The following is a 19171-nucleotide window of genomic DNA, read 5'->3' as shown; positions in this document are numbered from 1 at the left end:
GGGCTGAGAAGTGGCAGATGGAGTTTAACCCTGAAAAGTGTGAGGTTGTCCATTTTGGAAGGACAAATATGAATGCGGAATACAGGGTTAACGGTAGAGTTCTTGGCATTGTGGAGGAGCAGAGAGACCTTGGGGTCTATGTTCATACATCTTTGAAAGTTGCCACTCAAGTGGATAGAGCTGTGAAGAAGGCCTATGGTGTGCTCGCGTTCATTAACAGAGGGATTGAATTTAAGAGCCGTGAGGTGATGATGCAGCTGTACAAAACTTTGGTAAGGCCACATTTGGAGTACTGTGTACAGTTCTGGTCGCCTCATTTTAGGAAGGATGTGGAAGCTCTGGAAAAGGTGCAAAGAAGATTTACCAGGATGTTGCCTGGAATGGAGAGTAGGTCTTACGAGGAAAGGTTGAGGGTGCTAGGCCTTTTCTCATTAGAGCGGAGAAGGATGAGGGGCGACTTGATAGAGGTTTATAAGATGATCAGGGGAATAGATAGAGTAGACAGTCAGAGACTTTTTCCCCAGGTGGAACACACCATTACAAGGGGACATAAATTTAAGGTGAAAGGTGGAAGATATAGGAGGGATATCAGAGGTAGGTTCTTTACCCAGAGAGTAGTGGGGGCATGGAATGCACTGCCTGTGGAAGTAGTTGAGTCGGAAACATTAGTGACCTTCAAGCAGCTGTTGGATAGGTACATGGATTATGGGAAAATGATATAGTGTAGATTTATTTGTTCTTTAGGGCAGCACGGTAGCATTGTGGATAGCACAATTGCTTCACAGATCCATGGTCCCAGGTTCGATTCCGGCTTGGGTCATTGTCTGTGCGGAGTCTGCACGTCCTCCCCGTGTCTGCGTGGGTTTCCTCCGGGTGCTCCGGTTTCCTCCCACAGTCCAAAGATGTGCGGGTTAGGTGAATTGGCCAATGATAAATTGCCCTTAATGTCCAAATTGCCCTTGGTGTTGGGTGGAGGTGTTGAGTTTGGGTAGGGTGCTCTTTCCAAGAGCTGGTGCAGACTCAGGGGGCCGAATGGCCTCCTTCTGCACTGTAGATTCAATGATAATCTATGATTAATCTAGGACAAAGGTTCGGCACAACATCGTGGGCCGAAGGGCCTGTTCTGTGCTGTATTTTCTATGTTCTATGTTCTATGTAATCACCTGTTGCACCTGAAAACCAACTTTTTGCGACTCATGCACTAGCACACCCAGGTCTCTCTGCACAGCAGCATGTTTTAATATTTTATCCTTTAAATAATAAACCCTTTTGCTGTTATTCCTACCAAAATGGATAACCTCACATTTGTCAACATTGTATTCCATCTGCCAGACCCTAGCCCACTTAGCCTATCCAAATCCCTCAGCAGATTTCCAATATCCTCTGCACTTTTTGCTTAATGCCATGCATCTTTATCTTATGCAACAACCTTTTATGTGGCACCTTGTCAAAGGCTTTCTGGAAATCCAGATATACCACATCCATTGGCTCCCCATTATCTACCGCACTGTTAATGTCCTCAAAAAATTCCACTAAATTAGTTAGGCACGACCTGCCCTTTATGAACCCATGCTGCGTTTGCCCAATGGGACAATTTCCATCCAGATGCCTCGCTATTTCTTCCTTGATGATAGATTCCAGCATCTTCCCTACTACTGAAGTTATGCTCACAGGCCTATAATTACCCGCTTTCTGCCTACCTCCTTTTTTAAACAGTGGTGTCACGTTTGCTAATTTCCAGTCCGCTGGGACCACCCCAGAGTCTAGTGAATTTTGGTAAATTATCACTAGTGCATTTGCAATTTCCCTAGCCATCTCTTTTAGCACTCTGGGATGCATTCCATCAGGTCCAGGAGACTTGTCTACCTTAAGCCCCATTAGCTTGCCCATCACTACCTCCTTGGTGATAACAATCCTCTCAAGGTCCTCACCTGTCATAGCCTCATTTCCATCAGCATGTTATTTGTGTCTTCCACTGTGAAGACTGACCCAAAAAACCTGTTCAGTTCCTCAGCCATTTCCTCATCTCCCATTATTAAATCTCCCTTCTCATCCTCTAAAGGACCAATATTTACCTTAGCCACTCTTTTTTGTTTTATGTATTTGTAGAAACTTTTACTATCTGTTATGTTCTGAGCAAGTTTACTCTCATAATCTATCTTACTCTTCTTTATAGCTTTTTTAGTAGCTTTCTGTTGCCCCCTAAAGATTTCCCAGTCCTCTAGTCTCCCACTGATCTTTGCTACTTTGTATGTTTTTTCCTTCAATTTGATACTCTCCCTTATTTCCTTAGATATCCACGGTCGATTTTCCCTCTTTTTACCGTCCTTCCTTTTTGTTGGTATAAACCTTTGCTGAGCACTGTGAAAAATCACTTGGAAGGTTCTCCACTGTTCCTCAACTGTTTCACTATAAAGTCTTTGCTCCCAGTCTACCTTAGCTAGTTCTTCTCTCATCCCATTGTAATCTCCTTTGTTTAAGCACAAAACACTAGTGCTTGATTTTACCTTCTCACCCTCCATCTGTATTTTAAATTCCACCATATTGTGATCGCTCCTTCCGAGAGGATCCCTAACTATGAGATCCTGAATCAATCCTGTCTCATTACACAGGACCAGATCTAGGACCGCTTGTTCCCTCGTAGGTTCCATTACATACTGTTCTAGGAAACTATCGCGGATACATTCTATAAACTCCTCCTCAAGGCTGCCTTGACCGACCTGGTTAAACCAATCAACATGTAGATTAAAATCCCCCATGATAACTGCTGTACCATTTCTACATGCATCTGTTATTTCTTTGTTTATTGCCTGCCCCATCATAATGTTACTATTTGGTGGCCTATAGACTACTCCTATCAGTGACTTTTTCGCCTTACTATTCCTGATTTCCACCCAAATGGATTCAACCTTATCCTCCATAGCACCGATGTCATCCCTTACTGTTGCCCGGATGTCATCCTTAAATAACAGAGCTACACCACCTCCCTTACCATCCACTCTGTCCTTCCGAAAAGTTTGATACCCTCGGATATTTAACTCCCAGTCGTGACCATCCTTTAACCATGTTTTAGTAATGGCCACTAAATCATAGTCATTCACGATGATTTGCGCCATCAACTCATTTACATTATTCCGAATACTACGAGCATTCAGGTAAAGTACACTTATGTTGTTTTTTTTACCTATGTTCTGAATCTTAACATCTCGATCAGTAACCTCTCCTAAGTTATATTTCCTCTTAACCTTTCTCCTAATTTTCCTTGTCGTCGAACCCATATCTTCATGTAACAACCTGCCGCGTCGCTTACCATTAATGTTTTCACTTCCCGTTTTATTTCTTTTAGTATTCCTGGTCCTATTCACTGAGCTCCCCTCAGTCACTGTACCTTGTACTGTCGCCCTTTTTGATTTTTGACTATGGCTTCTCTGCCTTTTACTACCTTCCAACTTCCTGCATCGGTTCCCATCCCCCTGCCACATTAGTTTAAACTCTCCCCAACAGCTCTAGCAAACACCCCACCTAGGACATCGGTTCCAGTCCTGCCCAGGTGCAGACCGTCCGGTTTGTACTGGTCCCACCTTCTTTGGGGTACTCCCAACTCCGACGCTGGGGAGCCAGGATGTTATTAATTATTATGCATCTGTGATGGCTCTCATGTTAACCTCCTTTAGGGCAGCACGGTGATGCAGTGGGTTAGCCCTGTTGCCTCACGGCGCCGAGGTCCCAGGTTTGATCCTGGCTCTGGATCACTGTCCGTGTGGAGTTTGCACATTCTCCCCGTGTTTGCGTGGGTTTCGCCCCCACAACCCAAAGATGTGCAGGCTAGGTGGATTGGCCACGCTAAATTGTCCCATAATTGGAAAAAATGAATTGGGCACTCTAAATTTATTTTTTTTAAATAAAAATGTTAACCTCCTTTAACAAATGAATATCTGTCTCATTTAATCTTTCTTCATTATTAGTTTCTATGTTGTCTTCTCAATATTGCCTAAAACTACAAATTACCATTATTGGAAGTCAATAGGCATGATGTTATTTTTGTTGTTTAAAACTCTTTGTATGTGTGCAGATACAATGAACTAAGTGTAACTCCCTGATCTGGTTGAGATCAGCTACACTAGTACTGACGAGAATCAAACTTGGGATCTGTATGGTTTGTTTCATCCAATTCTACTGTGGGAAGTGCATTTGCTAACTGAATCTTACGAACATAGGAACAAACATAAGAACCCTTCGAGCCTGCTCCGCCATTCAATCAGATCATGACTGATCTCTTCCTGTTCTCAAATCCACCTCCCTACCTGTTCTCCACATCGCTTTAACCTGTTTTTTTATCAGAAATATGTCTTTCTTTTTCTTGAAACCATTTAATGACTCAGATTCCACCTCACTATGATTCCACCGCATTATGGGGCAGCGAGTTCCACAAATTCACCACCCTCTGCGAGAAGTGGATCCTCCTCAGAAGAAGATCTGGAGGACTTCATTCAAAAAGTGTTATGTTCTGTAAATTTAATAGCCAGAGTCTTTAGCATAAATACAAACTGATACTAGTTGATTTGTTTTAATGTTAGTTTGATACAGGTGGTTGCGCAATTGGAAGCTTGAGAGAATAAAAATATATCAATAATTGATGGTTTTCATGGAAAAACTCCGGGAATATAAGTTGTGGTATGGAAACTGTGATAACCCTCGCGAGGCCCATGGGCATATACTAATAGATTTCCTCATGGGACTCATAGAATATGGGTTTCCTCGCTAGTGGGTGGAGGTCTACCTAGCTGGGACTTGTTACTTAGCCCTTTAAATACCAGGCCGAACCGGGACCAGCACTCGTTAGTCCCCAACTGGGATCCTATTGTTGTATGCCGCGATAGCGGCATTAACCTTTAAGTTTATAATAAACCTAAGTGAACCTTCTTCCTCAGGTCTCCTGAATCATTATATAAACTTTGCATAAGATGGTTTGACCTGAAAGAGCTGCAACTGGATAGTTATATCAACATGTCTATATTTGATGTAATTTTCCAATCTCTTTTTTTGCTTGGCTAAATCACATTAGTAGAAACAAGCTGTTAGCTTCTTTCCATGTTTCTGAACAGCAACCTGAAATAAATTGCTGCTATATCCTTATAGAATTATTAAAGCTTATGTGAAGCTCACATGCAGTGATGATAACTCTCTGGAAAATCCATTACTTTTTTGTGTCTGCAAAGGTAATATAATGTAATTTTATTCATTCAAGTGGTTTGAAGTAAATTACACATTCGTGAAAGGCTAAATAACTTCATGAGATAAAAAGATAAACTGAATAGTGGAATAAAAACAAACAATTCTCAAAATGCATGGCATGTCAGTTTATTTTTCTGTTTTTTCCATGACACTTCTTTGAGATATGACATAAAAATTACTTTATTAATTTTTGATTTTTAAAAAATTGACTAATTAGACTCTGGTTGATTTTGTTAGAGCCCTTTTTTTATTAAGGACACGGGGAATCCACACCAAGTAAAATACAGAAATATAGTTTTATTTAAAACACGATATGTACACTGCCGGTAGATCCCTACCGGGTTCCTGATCTGGCCAGTGTCTTACTGGCTGACCTTTTATACAAAGGTTATTAGAGATCCCCCACTCCTAGTGGGGGAGCTCGTACTCCTCAAGGACCACGGGGAAGATGATCATTCACACCCCGTCGGCCCAGAGCGACTATGACACTTTGCTCGTACATATTTATGCAGTCTATGCATTGGGTGCTAACTGTGGACGAAATCCTGCACATGTGTAGATTTGTGCTGCCCTGGTATACTTTGCAGGATGACCTCTGGGGCATCTCGTAATAGAATCGATTCGAAGGACTGTTGCTATCTGTTGCTATCAGCAAACATATGGGAGATCTGAGGCTAATCCTCAAAAGGACCAGAAATCCTTTCTCTGAGTATCTCTTGAATACACAAAACATCCATGAATTCCCATTCCTGACCAGGCAACTACCCTTTCAGATGTGTGAACTATAATTTTTTTTAAAAATTCAAATAATCTTTATCAGTGTCACAAGTATGCTTACATTAACACTTCAATGAAGTTACTGTGAAAATCCTCTAGTTGCTACACCCCAGCGCCTGTTCGGGTACACGGAGGGAGAATTCAGAATGTCCAATTGACCTAATGACATGTCTTTCAGGACTTGTGGAAGGAAACCGGAGCACCCGGAGGAAACTCACGGAGACACGGGGAGAATGTGCAGACTCCGCATAGACAATGACCCAAGCGGGAATCGAACGTGGGTGCCTGGCGCTGTGAAGCAACAGTGCTAACCACTGTGCTACCGTTGCACCCCAATTCTTTGTTTCCAATTAAACGGCAATTTAGCGTGGCCAATCCACCCAGCCTGCACACCTCTGGGTTGTGGGGGTGAGACCCACGCAAACATGGGCAGAGCGTGCAAAGTCCACACAGACAGTGACCCAGGGCCAGGATCGAACCCGGGTCCTCAGCACTGTGAGGCAGCAGTGCTAACCACTGCGCCTTCGTGCTATAAATTTATTTTTTAATAATTTACTTAAGACAGATGCAGGTTAGAATAGATAGTGGGAAGTGTACACTCATTTAAATGGGTGGGATTCAAGCCTTATTAATTGAAAAATTAAAGCTCAAAGGGCTTTGGCACTTTACCAAAGACACTTTACACGTCCACTTTTGGGTTCATTAGGCACCTTGATATGGTTAGAAGATAAGTTGGAACTTCCGGTTGCGGCCATGCCCGGGTGGGTCGCACGTTCGGCAGCTCCTGCCGAGATCGGACATTTCGGCCCGTTAACGGACCTTTAGCTGCTCTTTGGCGGCGATCCCCGGTGGGGCAGTAAACGCTGGTGAGGCTCCCCTCAGCGCTGTATGGAGTGGACCAGGAGTGGGGCAGTAAAGAAGGCTAAATCGGTGAAACGAGGGGAACGGGCACGAAATGACAAAATGGCAGCCGGCACGGACCAGGAGGCGTAGGCACAGTGGTCACGGGAGCAGCAGGAGTTCCTGAGACGCTGCTTCACAGAGCTCAAGACGGAGATGCTGGTCCCTATGAAGGCTTCCATGGAAAGGATGGTGGAGACGTAGAAGATGCAGGAGAAGGCGATCAAAGAGGTGGAAAAAAAGGTCTCTGGAAATGAGGATGAGATCTTGGGCCTGGCGGTCAGGGTGGAGGCACACGAGGCCCTGCACAAAAGATGGCAGGAGAAACTGGAAGACCTTGAAAATAGGTCGAGGAGGCAGAACCTGCGAGTCCTGGGCCTCCCCGAAGGCGCAGAGGGGTCGAATGCGAGCGCATTTGTGACCACGATGCTGGGGTCGCTGATGGGCGCGGGGGCCTTCCCGTGGCCCCTGGAACTGGACGGGGCGCACAGAGTCCTGGCAAGGAAGCCTAGGGTGAACGAACCGCCGAGGGCTATGGTGATAAGATTCCACCGCTTCACAGACAAGGAACGTGTCCTGAGTGGGCAAAGAAGGAGCGAAGCAGTAAATGGGAGAACTGTGAGATTCAAATTTACCAGGACTGGGGAGCAGATCTGGCTAAGAGGCGTGTGGGATTCAACCCGGCCCTCCACAACAAAGGGGTGAGGTTCGGGCTGCTACATCCGGCGAGGCTGTGGGTCATGTACCAAGGTCGGCACCACTACTTTGATACGCCGGACGAGGTGTGGACATTCATTAAGAATGAGAAGTTGGACTTGAACTAATGGACAGCTGCACGTTGTTGGAACGCCTGGGTGAAGAGGTGTAACCGGGTGCTGTCCTAATGTAAGATTGGAAGCAGAGTGTAAGTTGTATGGGGACTGGTGAGGCGGCTGGAGGGGGCTATGTTATGTTGGTTTGCCCCGTTCTCTCTTTGTTTTTGCCCTCGGGGTCCTTTGCCAGCTCTCTGCTTTCGCGGAGCCACCCTGCAGAAGGGGGAGATTGGCCTGTCAGTTAGGGCAGGTGGGGGGGGGGGGGTTGTTTGTTTTTCGGGGCAACGCCCGGAGTTCGTTCGGTGTTTTTTTTTTTTCCTTTCTTTTTTCTTTTCCTTGTTGCACGGGAAGAATGGGGTGGCTCTCTCTCTCTTACCCTGTGGGGGAGGGGAGGAAGGAGACAACAGTAGGATTGGAGGTAGAGGCGGGAGCGGCCGGGGTCAGCTGACTTACGGAAGTGCAATGGGGGGCGAGTTAGTGTTAAGTGGGGGCTTGACATTGGTGATGGGGATTGAGGGGTTGGGGGGGGGGATGGGATGTTACTTTGCTGGCTGAAGGGGAGCCAACTTTCGGGAACAGACGGAGAGTCGGGACGGAGAGCCTCCGGCTGGAGGGCTTGAGTGAGCGGGGGACGCGGGCACGTGGCTGGGTGAAAAAAGGAGATGGCTAGTCGGCAGGGGGAGGGGGGGGGGTCAACCCCGCGACCAGGCTGATCACGTGGAATGTAAGGGGCTTAAACGCGCCGGTCAAAAGGGCCCGCGTGTTCTCGCACTTAAAGGAATTAAAGGCAGACGTAGCCATGCTACAGGAGACGCACTTAAAACTCGCTGACCAAACTGGGCTGAGGAAGGGGTGGGTGGGCCAGGTGTTCCACTCGGGGTTGGACGCAAAGACCAGGGGGGTTGCAATCCTGGTAAGCAAACGGGTGGCATTTGAGGTGGGAAGTATTGTGGCAGACAAAGGGGGCAGGTACATTATGGTGAGTGGTAAGCTACAGGGGGCCCGGGTGGTGCTCGTGAACGTTTATGCCCCGAATTGGGATGACGCGGAATTCATGAAGCGCATGCTGAGTAAAATACCGGACTTGGAGTCAAACAATTTGATAATGGGGGGGGGGACTTCGACCCGGCCCTGGACCGGTCTAAGTCCAGGTCGGGGAGGAGTCCAGCAGTGGCCAAGGTCCTGAGGGGTTTCATGGACCAGATGGTGGGAGTGGATCCATGGAGATCCGCTCGGCCAAGGGCGAAGGAGTTCTCTTTCTTCTCCCACGTGCATAAAGTGTACACTCGGATTGATTTTTTCGTGTTGAGTAGGGCGCTAATCCCAGGGGTTGAGGGGCTCGGCCATTGCGGTCCCGGACCATGCTCCGCACTGGGCGGACTTGAGACTGGGGGTGGAGAGAGGGCAGCGCCCTCTGGAGATTGGACATGGGACTGTTGGCGGATGAGGAGGTCTGTGGGCTGATTAGGAGGGTCATCCAAAACTATGTGACAACAAACGATACGGGAGAGGTAACAGTGACTACGGTCTGGGAGGCCTTTAAGGCAGTTATTAGAGGGGAGTTAATCTCTATCAGATCCCACAGAGAGAAGGATAGGGCGGAGAGGGAGAGGTTAGTGGGAGAGATACTCAGGGTAGACAGGAGGTACGCGGAGACCCCCGAGGAGGGGCTGCTAAAGGAGTGCCGGAGTTTGCAGGTGGAGTTTGACCTGCTGACCACAGGGAAAGCAGAGGCACAGCTGAGGAAGGTGAAAGGGGCAGTATATGAATATGGGGAGAAAGCGAGTAGGATGCTGGCGCACCAACTTCGAAGGAGGGAGGAGGCCAGGGAAATTGGGGGAGTTAGGGATAAGGGGGGTAACATGGTCCTGAGCCCAGAAGAGATCAACAAAGTCTTCAGGGAGTTCTACTGCAAGTTGTATGAGTCAGAGCCCCCGGAGGGGAGGGAAAGGATGAAGCAATTTATGGACCAATTGAGGTTCCCAAGGGTGGACGAGGAACTGGTGGAGGGATTGGGGGCCCCGATTGAGTTGGAGGAGCTAGTTAAGGGCTTGGAGAATATGCAGTCGGGCAAGGCCCCGGGACCGGACGGTTACCCTTAGAATTCTACAATAAATTCTCGGAGCTGCTGAGCCCACACCTGCTAAGAACCTTTAACGAGGCAAAGGAGAGGGGAACCCTCCCCCCATCGATGTCGCGCGCTTCGATCTCGCTCATCCTTAAGCAGGACAAGGATCCGTTGCAGTGTGGGTCCTCCAGGCCGATATCGCTCCTAAATGTAGCTGCCAAACTGCTGGCTAAGATCTTGGCCACCAGAATAGAGGACTGTGTCCCGGGGGTGATTGACTAGGATCAGACAGGGTTCGACAAGGGCAGGCAATTGAACATGAACGTGCGGAGGCTCCTAAACATTATTATGATGCCCTCAGAAGGAGGGGACACAAGAAGTAGTGGCTGCAATGGATGCGGAGAAAGCCAATGATCGGGTGGAGTGGGAGTACCTATGGGAAGCGTTAAGTAGATTTGGATGTGGTGAGGAATACATAGGGTGGGTCAAACTACTGTACCAGGCTCCCGTAGAAAATGTGTCCACGAGCCAACTGAGGTCGGAGTATTTCCGGAGGGACGAGGCAGGGGTGCCCCCTGTCCCCGCTGCTATTTGCCCTGGAAATTGAGCCATTGGCCATGGCGTTGAGGACGTCAAGAAACTGGAGGGGGCTGGTTCGGGAGCATCGTGTTTTGGTGGAGGAGCATCGTGTTTCGCTCTACGCAGACGACCTGCTCCTGTATATTTTGGACCCGCTAGTGGGGATGAGGGAGGTCATGCGGATCCTAAAGGACTTCAGGAGTTTCTCGGGATACAAGTTGAACGTGGGAAAAGTGAGCTATTTGTGAACCATGCGAAGGGCCAGGAGGAGAGACTGGGGGAGCTCCCGCTCAAGAGGGTGGAGAGGAGCTTTCGGTACCTGGGTATACAGGTGGCTAGAAATTGGGATGCCCTACACAAGCTCAATCTATCTCGGCTGGTAGAGCAGATGGAGGAAGACTTCAAAAGGTGGGACATGCTCCCGCTTTCCCTGGCGGGTAGGGTGCAGTCCGTGAAAATGACGGTCCTTCCCAGGTTTCTGTTCGTCTTCCAGTGCCTTCCCATCTTCATCCCCAAAGCGGGTGAACAGGATTATCATGGGATTTGTGTGGGCAAACAAGACCCCGTGAGTTAAAAGGCTGTTCTTAGAGCACAGTTATTACTGGGTGGCTAATATAGCGATGATTAGGAAATGGGTAATGGACGAGGGGGCGGCATGGAAGTGGCTAGAGGCGGCGTCATGCGAGGACACCAGCTTAGGGGCACTGATAACGGCACCGCTGCCGTTCTCGCCGGCACGGTACACCACAAGCCCGGTGGTGACGGCAGTACTGAGGATCTGGGGTCAGTGGAGGAGGCACAGGAAGGAGGAGGGGGCCTCAGTCTGGACCCCGATATGGCATAATCATAGATTTGTTCCGAGCAAGATAGACGGAGGGTTTCAAAGTTGGCATAGGGCCGGTATCAAAAGGATGGGGGACCTGTTTATAAATGGGACTTTTCCTAGCCTGAAGGCGCTAGAGGAGAAATTTAGTCTGCCCCCGGGGATTGCCTTTAGATACCTCCAAGTCCGCGCTTTTCTGAAGAAACAGGTGGTGGCATTCCTGCTACTCCCCCCCCCCACCCCCGGCAGGATATAGGACAGGGTGGTCTCTGGCATCTGGGTAGGGGAGGGTAAGGTGTCAGACATATACCAAGAACTGCAGGAGGCAGAGGAAGTCTCGACGGAGGAGCTGAAGGGCAAGTGGGAGGAGGAGCTGGGCGTGGAGCTGGATGAGGGCCTGTGGGCTGATGCCCTAGGCAGGGTTAATTCCTCCTCATCTTGTGCCAGGCTTAGCCTATTTCAGTTTAAAGTGGTCCACCGGGCACACATGACGACAGCGAGAATGAGCAAGTTCTTTGGGGTGGAGGACAGGTGTGCGAGATGCTCAGGGTGCCCAGCAAACCGTGTCCAGATGTTCTGGGCATGCCCGGCGCTTAAAGAATTCTGGCAGGGCTTTGCAAAGGCTATGGACAAGGTCTTGGACGCTCGGGAAAAGCCGAATCTGGAGTTCGCGGTTTTTGGGATGTCGGAAGATCCGGGAGTGCAGGAAGCGAAGGAGACCGACGTCCTGGCCTCTGCCTCCCTGGTAGCCCGGAGACGGATCTTGTTAATGTGAGGGGACTCGAAGCCCCCGAGTGTAGAGACCTGGGTTAGTGACATGGCTGGGTATCTCAGTCTTGAGAGGATTAAGTTTGCCTTGAGAGGGTCCTTGCTGGGGTTCTCCAGGCGGTGGCAGCCGTTCCTTGACTTTCTGGCAGAACGTTGAAAGGTCAGCAGCAGCAGCAATCCGGGGGGGGGGGGGGATTGTTAAGACCATAAGACATAGGAGCGGAAGTAAGGCCATTCGGCCCATCGAGTCCACTCCACCATTCAATCATGGCTGATTTCAACTCCATTTACCCGCTCTCTCCATAGCCCTTAATTGTTGGGGAACTGTGTATGGAATGTATACTCTTCTTTGGTAAATGGACTATAACCATCTGTTTGTTAAATTTTCTCCTTTTTGTTATTGGTTATGTAAAATTTTGTTCAAGAAAAACTTGAATAAAAACAATTTTAAAAAAAAAGATCAGTTAGTTGAGCACTTAGAAGAATTGCATCACCTCGATACAAATTGGACTATCAACTAAGTGCCTCCTGATTGCCCAGTTATATCTCACCCAGCCAAAAGAACATTATGAGATTTCTACAGATATATGTATCAGTTTTTACTTTGTTGCATTTCAAAATGTCACGTTTTCCTCTGATGCAAATGACTGCTTTGCAAAAAAAGCAAGTCAGTCATTTCTTGCTGGCTTATCTATCGTTTGGAAATCTGAAGATTTAAAACCAGTTATTGATCTACAAAGAAATAATTTTGTATTAATTGTTCATGGGATGTGCTTGGGCAAATCAACTTGGCATCCCTTGGACACCAGGATAAGCATAATTATTCTACTTCTTCATTGCTATTGCTCTGCCCCTTCAATAATGGTCTTTGTCACAGCTTAAGCTCCAGTGATTAGCCTAACCCTTGCCCTGTGTGTTCTGAGCATACCAGCAGTTACTTGGATTAAATATTGTTGATAATTATGGAACAAATCCTTCAGGAAGAAAGGAGGTCTTGTGTCAGGAGCATTCCAACTTTGTGGGGAAGCTCTGGATTTGAGTCGTATTTCAGGGTTTGATGGCCAATGATCGTGAGTTTGTAACGTGGCATACGTCATAGGCAGGTGAGAGGAGCAGGAAATATTTCTGGTCAGCCATGTGATGGAAAGAAAAATACAGCCTCTACCATCACTATCCATAGCTCCAGACTACAACATGTAATGGGGAGGTGGTGGCATACTGTTAATTTCACTGGCCTAGTAATCCAAAGGCCCAGGCTAATGTTCTGGGGACAAGGTTTCAGAGCCCACCTCAGCAGCTGATGGAACTTAAATTCCATTAATAATCTGGAATTCAAAAGCTAGTTTCAATAATGGCGATCATGAATTTATTGTCACTACAAATTGTTGTTCAGTAATGTCTTTAGGGAATTGGGATAGGCAACAAATATGCCTTGTCAACGACACACATCCCATGAAAGAATTAAAAAAGGGAAAATTGGCACAAAAAAAGTGAAATTTCAAAAAGTATATAATTCAAGTTTAAAAAAACAAACAAAATCATCTTGATACCTGTTCATGAATAGACATTGCGGTAAGTAATCCTCAATAAGATGTCAGGACGAGGCCGTTGAATCTCGCGAATGTTCTCTCGTGAGATTCGCGATGCTCAAAACATCTCGCGAGATTCAATGGAATCTCGCAAGACGTTGCAATTTGAATTTTACTTTCGCTGGCCGAAATCCAGGCATGCATTTTTAAATGATCCATTAGGCTCAGTTAAATAATAATTCATCAAATTAACCCGGGGCCCGGGATTCACCGGCCTCCCAGCGAGGCCTCAACCGGGTGCCCTTTGATTCACAAAGTCGTAAACCAGTCGTGATGGCACTGGGGGTGGGTGGGGGTCTCACTAGTGAGTTGACGCCCTCCGGTGATTGGGCACTGGGCAGAGTGGTACTCTGGCATGCTCCATGGCATCTTGGCACTGCCAGTCTGGTGCCCTGGCAATGCTGCCCAGGTGGCATTGCCAGGCTGGTAGTGCCCAGGTGCCAGATTCGCTGTGCCAGGGATCGGGTACTGGGGCTGGCCTTGCCCATAACAGGTGGGGCACAGAGAAAATTCAAAATATCAAGGCTGCCTTTAAAAATGGCGTCCTGAGACTTCCGGTGGCGGCTATGAGGGAGTAGGTCGCACATTTGGTGGCTCTCGTTTCGATCGGACTTTTGGACCTTTTCCCCTGACTTTTTTGCGCTTTTGAGCGCGGAACTGGAAAGCAATAATACTCAGGCACAGGACCCATACAGAATTGTATGGACCTAAGAAGCCGAAGGGACCGTAAACAGCAGAAGAAGTGTTCGAGTAAGAGCACAGTGGGGCTGTGAGAGGGACCAGCATGGCTGGTGTGCAGAGCAAGGCGTCAACAGCCCAGCCCACAGTGGAGCAGCTGCTGCAGACTATGCAGGAGGGCTTTTTGGCTCTGAAGCGTGACAACTTGGAGCCGCTACAGAAGTTGATTGACCGAATGGAAAAAAGGCTGGATGATCAGACTGAGAAGCTCCAGCAGTTGGAGAAGTCAGTGGAGGAGCAGGCTGACTTTCAAACGGTGGCGGATGTGGAGATTTGGAGGTTGAGGGACCAGCAAAAAGTGCTTCTGGAAAGGCTGGAGGACCTGGACAACACATCTCGTCAGCAGAACGTGAGAATCGTGGGCCTCCCGGAGGGGGCAGAGGGGCTAGACGCTGCCTCATATGTGGAGAGTATGTTCCAGAAGTTGCTGGGGAACGAGGTGTTCCCTCGCCTGCCGGTGGTGGACGGGGCACACAGAGTGCAGGTGAGGCAGCCGCGATGAGGGGGGTCCCCCACGAGCAATGGCGGTACGCTTTCACAGGTACCTGGACAAGGAACGGGTGCTGCAATGGGCAAAAAGCACGCAAAGCTGTATTTGGGGCAATACCACCCTGCGTGTTTACCAAGATTTGAGCGCTGAGGTGGCCAGGAGGAGGGGAGGCTACAGGCAGGTGAAGGAGATACTGTAAAAACAAGGTGAAATTCGGGCTGCTTTTTCCGGCGCGACTGTGGGTTACGTATGAGGGTCAGCACCACTATTTCGAGGAACCCGAAGAGGCGATGGACTTCGTTAAGAAGCAACGGCTAGCCATGAGCTGAGGACGTTTGGACTCATGTCAGAACTTTTAAGAATATGTGGTGTCTCTCCCGTTTTGAAAATTGCTTCTAGGGGCTGGAAAGGGCTGGTCCGGGGGGGAGTGGAACATAGAGTCTTGTTATACGCAGACAATCTGCTGTTATATGTATCGGACCAATGGTGGGGACGGACGGTATCATGGCAACCCTGAGGGAATTTGGCCGGTTCTCCGGATACAAACAGAACATGGCTAAGAGGGAGTTGTTTGTAATTCAGGCGAGGGGGCAGGAGGCTGAAGGAGTTGCCGTTCAGGCTAGTGGGGGAGTGTTTCCGATATTTGGGGATTCAGGTGGCAAGGGACTGGGGCAAGTTGCATAAGCTCAACCTGTCCTGACTGGTGGAACGAGTGAGGGAGGAGGTCCGGAGGTGGGATGTGCTCCACTGTCATTGGCGGGGAGGGTGCAGACTGTTAAGATGACGATTCTCCCGCGGTTCTTGTTTGTTTTTCAGTGTCTCCCCATCTTTATCCCGTGGTCCTTCTTTAAGAGGCTGAATAAAATTATTCTGGGATTTGTATGGGTGGGGTTGTCCGTGTGGGTGAAGAGGGTAATGCTTGAAAGGAACAGAGGAGAAGGGGGGCTGGCGTTGCTGAACTTCAGCAACTATTACTGGGCGGCCAACATAGCGATGATAAGGAAATGGATGGTGGGTGCGGGGTCGGTTTGGGAGCGGACGGGGGCTGTTTCGTGCAGGGGCACTAGCTTAGCAGCCCTGGTCACGGCGTCTCTGCCGCTTCCGCCGGCACAGTACTCCACCAGCCCGATAGTGGTGACAGCTTTTCGGATCTGGGGCCAGTGGAGGAGGCATGTAGGGGAGGTAAGAGCATCGGTGTGAACCCCAATCTGCGGCAACCACCGATTTGCCCTGGGGAACATGGACGGGGGGTATCGACTGTGGAGGAGGGCGGGGTTTGTGAGGATGGGGGATCTGTTCCTGGAAGGAAGCTTTCCGAGCATGGAGGAGAAGTTTGGGCTGGTGAGGGGGAACAAATTTAGATACTTACAGGTGCGGGATTTTGTACGCAGACTGGAGCCGTCCTTCCCACGTCTCCCGCCGAAGGGGAGGCAAGACAGGGTAGTTTCTAGGGGAGAGGTGGGAGAGGGTAGAGTCTCAGACGTCTCCAAGGAACTAATGGGAGCTGAGGATACGCAGACCGAGGACCTGAAGCTTAAGTGGGACGAGAAGCTCGAGGGGGAGATGGAGGATGGTATCTGGGCAGAAGCCCTGAGCAGAGTAAACACGACCGCAACATGTGCCAGGCTCAGCCTGATCCAGTTTAAGGTCATGCACTGGGCCCACATGACGGTGGCCCGGATGAGCAAATTCTTTGGGCTGGAGGACAAGTGTGCTAGATGCGCCGGAGGGCCGGCTAACCATGTACACATGTTCTGGTCGTGCCCTAAACTCAGGGGTACTGGCAGGGATTCGCAGATGTCATGTCCCGGGTATTGAAAACTGGGGTGGTAATGAGCCCTGAGGTGGCAATCTTTGGAGTTTCGGAGGACACGGGAGTCCAGAAAGAGGGAGAGGCCGACGTTCTGGCCTTTGCTTCCCTGGTAGCCCGGCGATGAATACTGTTAGCATGGAGGGACTCAAAGCCCTCGAGGGCTGTGGTATGGCTATCGGACATGGCGAGCTTTCTTGGCCTAGAGAAAGTCAAGTTCGCCTTGAGAGGTTCGCTATTAGGGTTCGCCCGAAGGTGGCAGCCATTTATTGACTTCTTCGCAGAGGAGTAAGCGGTGGGGGGGGGGGGGGGGGGGCTGCTAGTGTAGAGTAGAGTAGGGGGATATTGAGGCAGGTCCTTGCGTGAACAGAGCCGTGGTTTGCACTATGTTTAATTTGTGTCTTGACTTTTTTTTTGTACTGTACAATGTCACTTTTTCTATATGCCTAAAATACCTCAATAGAATTGTTTGTTAAAAAAAAAAAATGGTTGTATTTAAAGAATGGCCTTGACGGGGAGTTCCTTGCCGAGGCCAAATAAACGGCAAAGTGCAGTTGAATAAGGGCAGAGAAGACCCGCTCAGTGCGCTGTTCAGCGGACTTTGATTCAAGTCCGCTGAATTGTGCTTAAAATTTGTATTTGGTGATTTAAGAATATTTTGCATTGTGTATTATTAAGAAAGAATTGTTTTGTTAAATTGGAGTGACTTAGAACAAATTAGTTAAATAACAGAGTAAAATATATCTTAGATTAACAGACAGGTTTCCAATGAATAATATGTAGATAATTGGATATACGGGCATAGAATTAAGCATACATGATTATCATGTGACAAGGGTAACACTGGTTTGTGTTTTTATTTCAGATGATCCGTAGAATTTACAAAGGCATCCCACTACAGCTTCGGGGTCAGATTTGGTCACTGCTATTAGATTTAGAAAAACTGAAGTTGGAGAATGAAGGGAAATATGAGGTAAATTATATAGGAGGTTGTTTCTGTGTTAAATAGTTGGTTAAAAATCCCCAAGCTTATTTTCGTTTTATTGACCCCAGTCTTCTTCAATGAACAACAAACTGGACTTTCTGAATTCCGTTCGACAATGTTGACTTGTTAAATCAAAAATGTTGGTTCACACAATAATGCAAACATGTAGGAAAGTACAGTTTGCTTGAATGTCTTTCCATGTAATTGCACCAATCACTGAGCTTTAAAGCGTCCTTTCCACCTTTTTCACAAGGGAAGTGATATTGCAATTGTAATACACCTATTGCTAAGGACACATAGGATGGAATTTAATGCCCTCTCCTGTAGCAAGTTGGTGGGTAGGCATTTGATCAGATCAGGCCGGTAGGACCCTGCTGCCACCCCGCCTCTCTCTGATTAAGTCCATGACAGGAATACACATGGATTGCATTCCTACCTTGCTGACAGTGGAGGCCCTAAAATGGGCATTTAATGCCCACTTAAGGGTGTCACCCTACCACTGCTGGTATTCACCCAACAGTGGGCAGGGGGCTCGCCAAAACTGAAAGGGCCGGCGCGAGTTGGCGCATGCGCAGAACCGCCAGCGTGGTTCCGTGCATGCACAGACCGACCGGCGTGTTCCTGCGCATGCGCAGGGGGGGTTCTTCTCTGCGCCGGCCGTGCTGGAGCCCTACAGAGGCCAGTGCGGAAGGAAAAAGTGCCCCCACGGCACAGGCTCGCCCGCAAAACGGTGGGCCCCGACTGCGGGCCAGGCCACCGTGCACCCCCCCCCCCACCTGGGGCCGGATCCCCCCGTGCCCCCCCGAGGACTGACGTAGCCGGCCAGGTCGTGCCATGTGGGACCATGACCACTTCACGCCAGCGGGACTGGCCAGGAAACGGCGATGGCTCGGCCCATCGGGGCGCGTAGAATTTCGGGGGGCGGGGCGTTGCGAACGGCCCCCGACCTGCGCGCCGTAAACCCCGCCCCTGCCCGAAAACCGGCGCCGGATAATACGGCAGCCGGCGTCGGAGCGGCAGGGTTCGGACAATCCCGCCCATGGCCTTTTAATTAGCAAGCAGGATGAACATAAATGGGATTCCCGACATTGTTCATCGGATATCTTGACCACCTTTTAACCTGCCTTGAAAGTGAACAAAATCTGCACAGTTCATCTCGGCAAATTAAATACATTTGCCCGCGTGGTGCTTTTGTTTGTGGGCTGAGGGGGCTGTGGGCTCCAAAACCTAGGACTTGGCTCTCCACTCTGGATTGGATTGGATTGGATTTGTTTATTGTCAGTGTACCGAGGTACAGTGAAAAGTATTTTTCTGCGAGCAGCTCAACAGATCATTAAGTACATGAGAAGAAAAGGGAATAAAAGAAAATACATAATAGGGCAACACAACATATACAATGTAACTACATAAGCACTGGCATCGGATGAAGCATACAGGGTGCAGTGTTAATGAAGTCAGTCCATAAGAGGGTCATTTGGGAGTCTGGTAACAGTGGGGAAGAGGCTGTTTTTGAGTCTGTTCGTGCATGTTCTCAGACTTCTGTATCTCCTGCCCGATGGAAGAAGTTGGAAGAGTGAGTAAACCGGATGGGAGGGAT

General features: G+C 48.8%; 1 protein-coding gene across 3 annotated transcripts in view; it reads left to right on the top strand.

The window, feature by feature from the left end:
* Positions 1–19171, top strand: part of LOC140384641 (uncharacterized) — a 508791-nt gene that overhangs the window by 237479 nt on the left and 252141 nt on the right. For 2 of the 3 annotated variants that reach the window (XM_072466529.1, XM_072466528.1), the window contains one exon: positions 17455–17562. The exons of the other annotated variant lie outside the window; for it this stretch is intronic. In XM_072466529.1, the coding sequence (XP_072322630.1) occupies positions 17455–17562 (108 nt within the window). The remainder of the gene's footprint in view (positions 1–17454; positions 17563–19171) is intronic. 3 annotated transcript variants of the gene reach the window in all.

The sequence above is a fragment of the Scyliorhinus torazame genome, chromosome 10 (assembly GCF_047496885.1).
Source record: "Scyliorhinus torazame isolate Kashiwa2021f chromosome 10, sScyTor2.1, whole genome shotgun sequence".
In the NCBI taxonomy this organism is placed as follows: Eukaryota; Metazoa; Chordata; class Chondrichthyes; order Carcharhiniformes; family Scyliorhinidae; genus Scyliorhinus; species Scyliorhinus torazame.
This window is presented reverse-complemented; position numbering and strand designations above follow the sequence as displayed.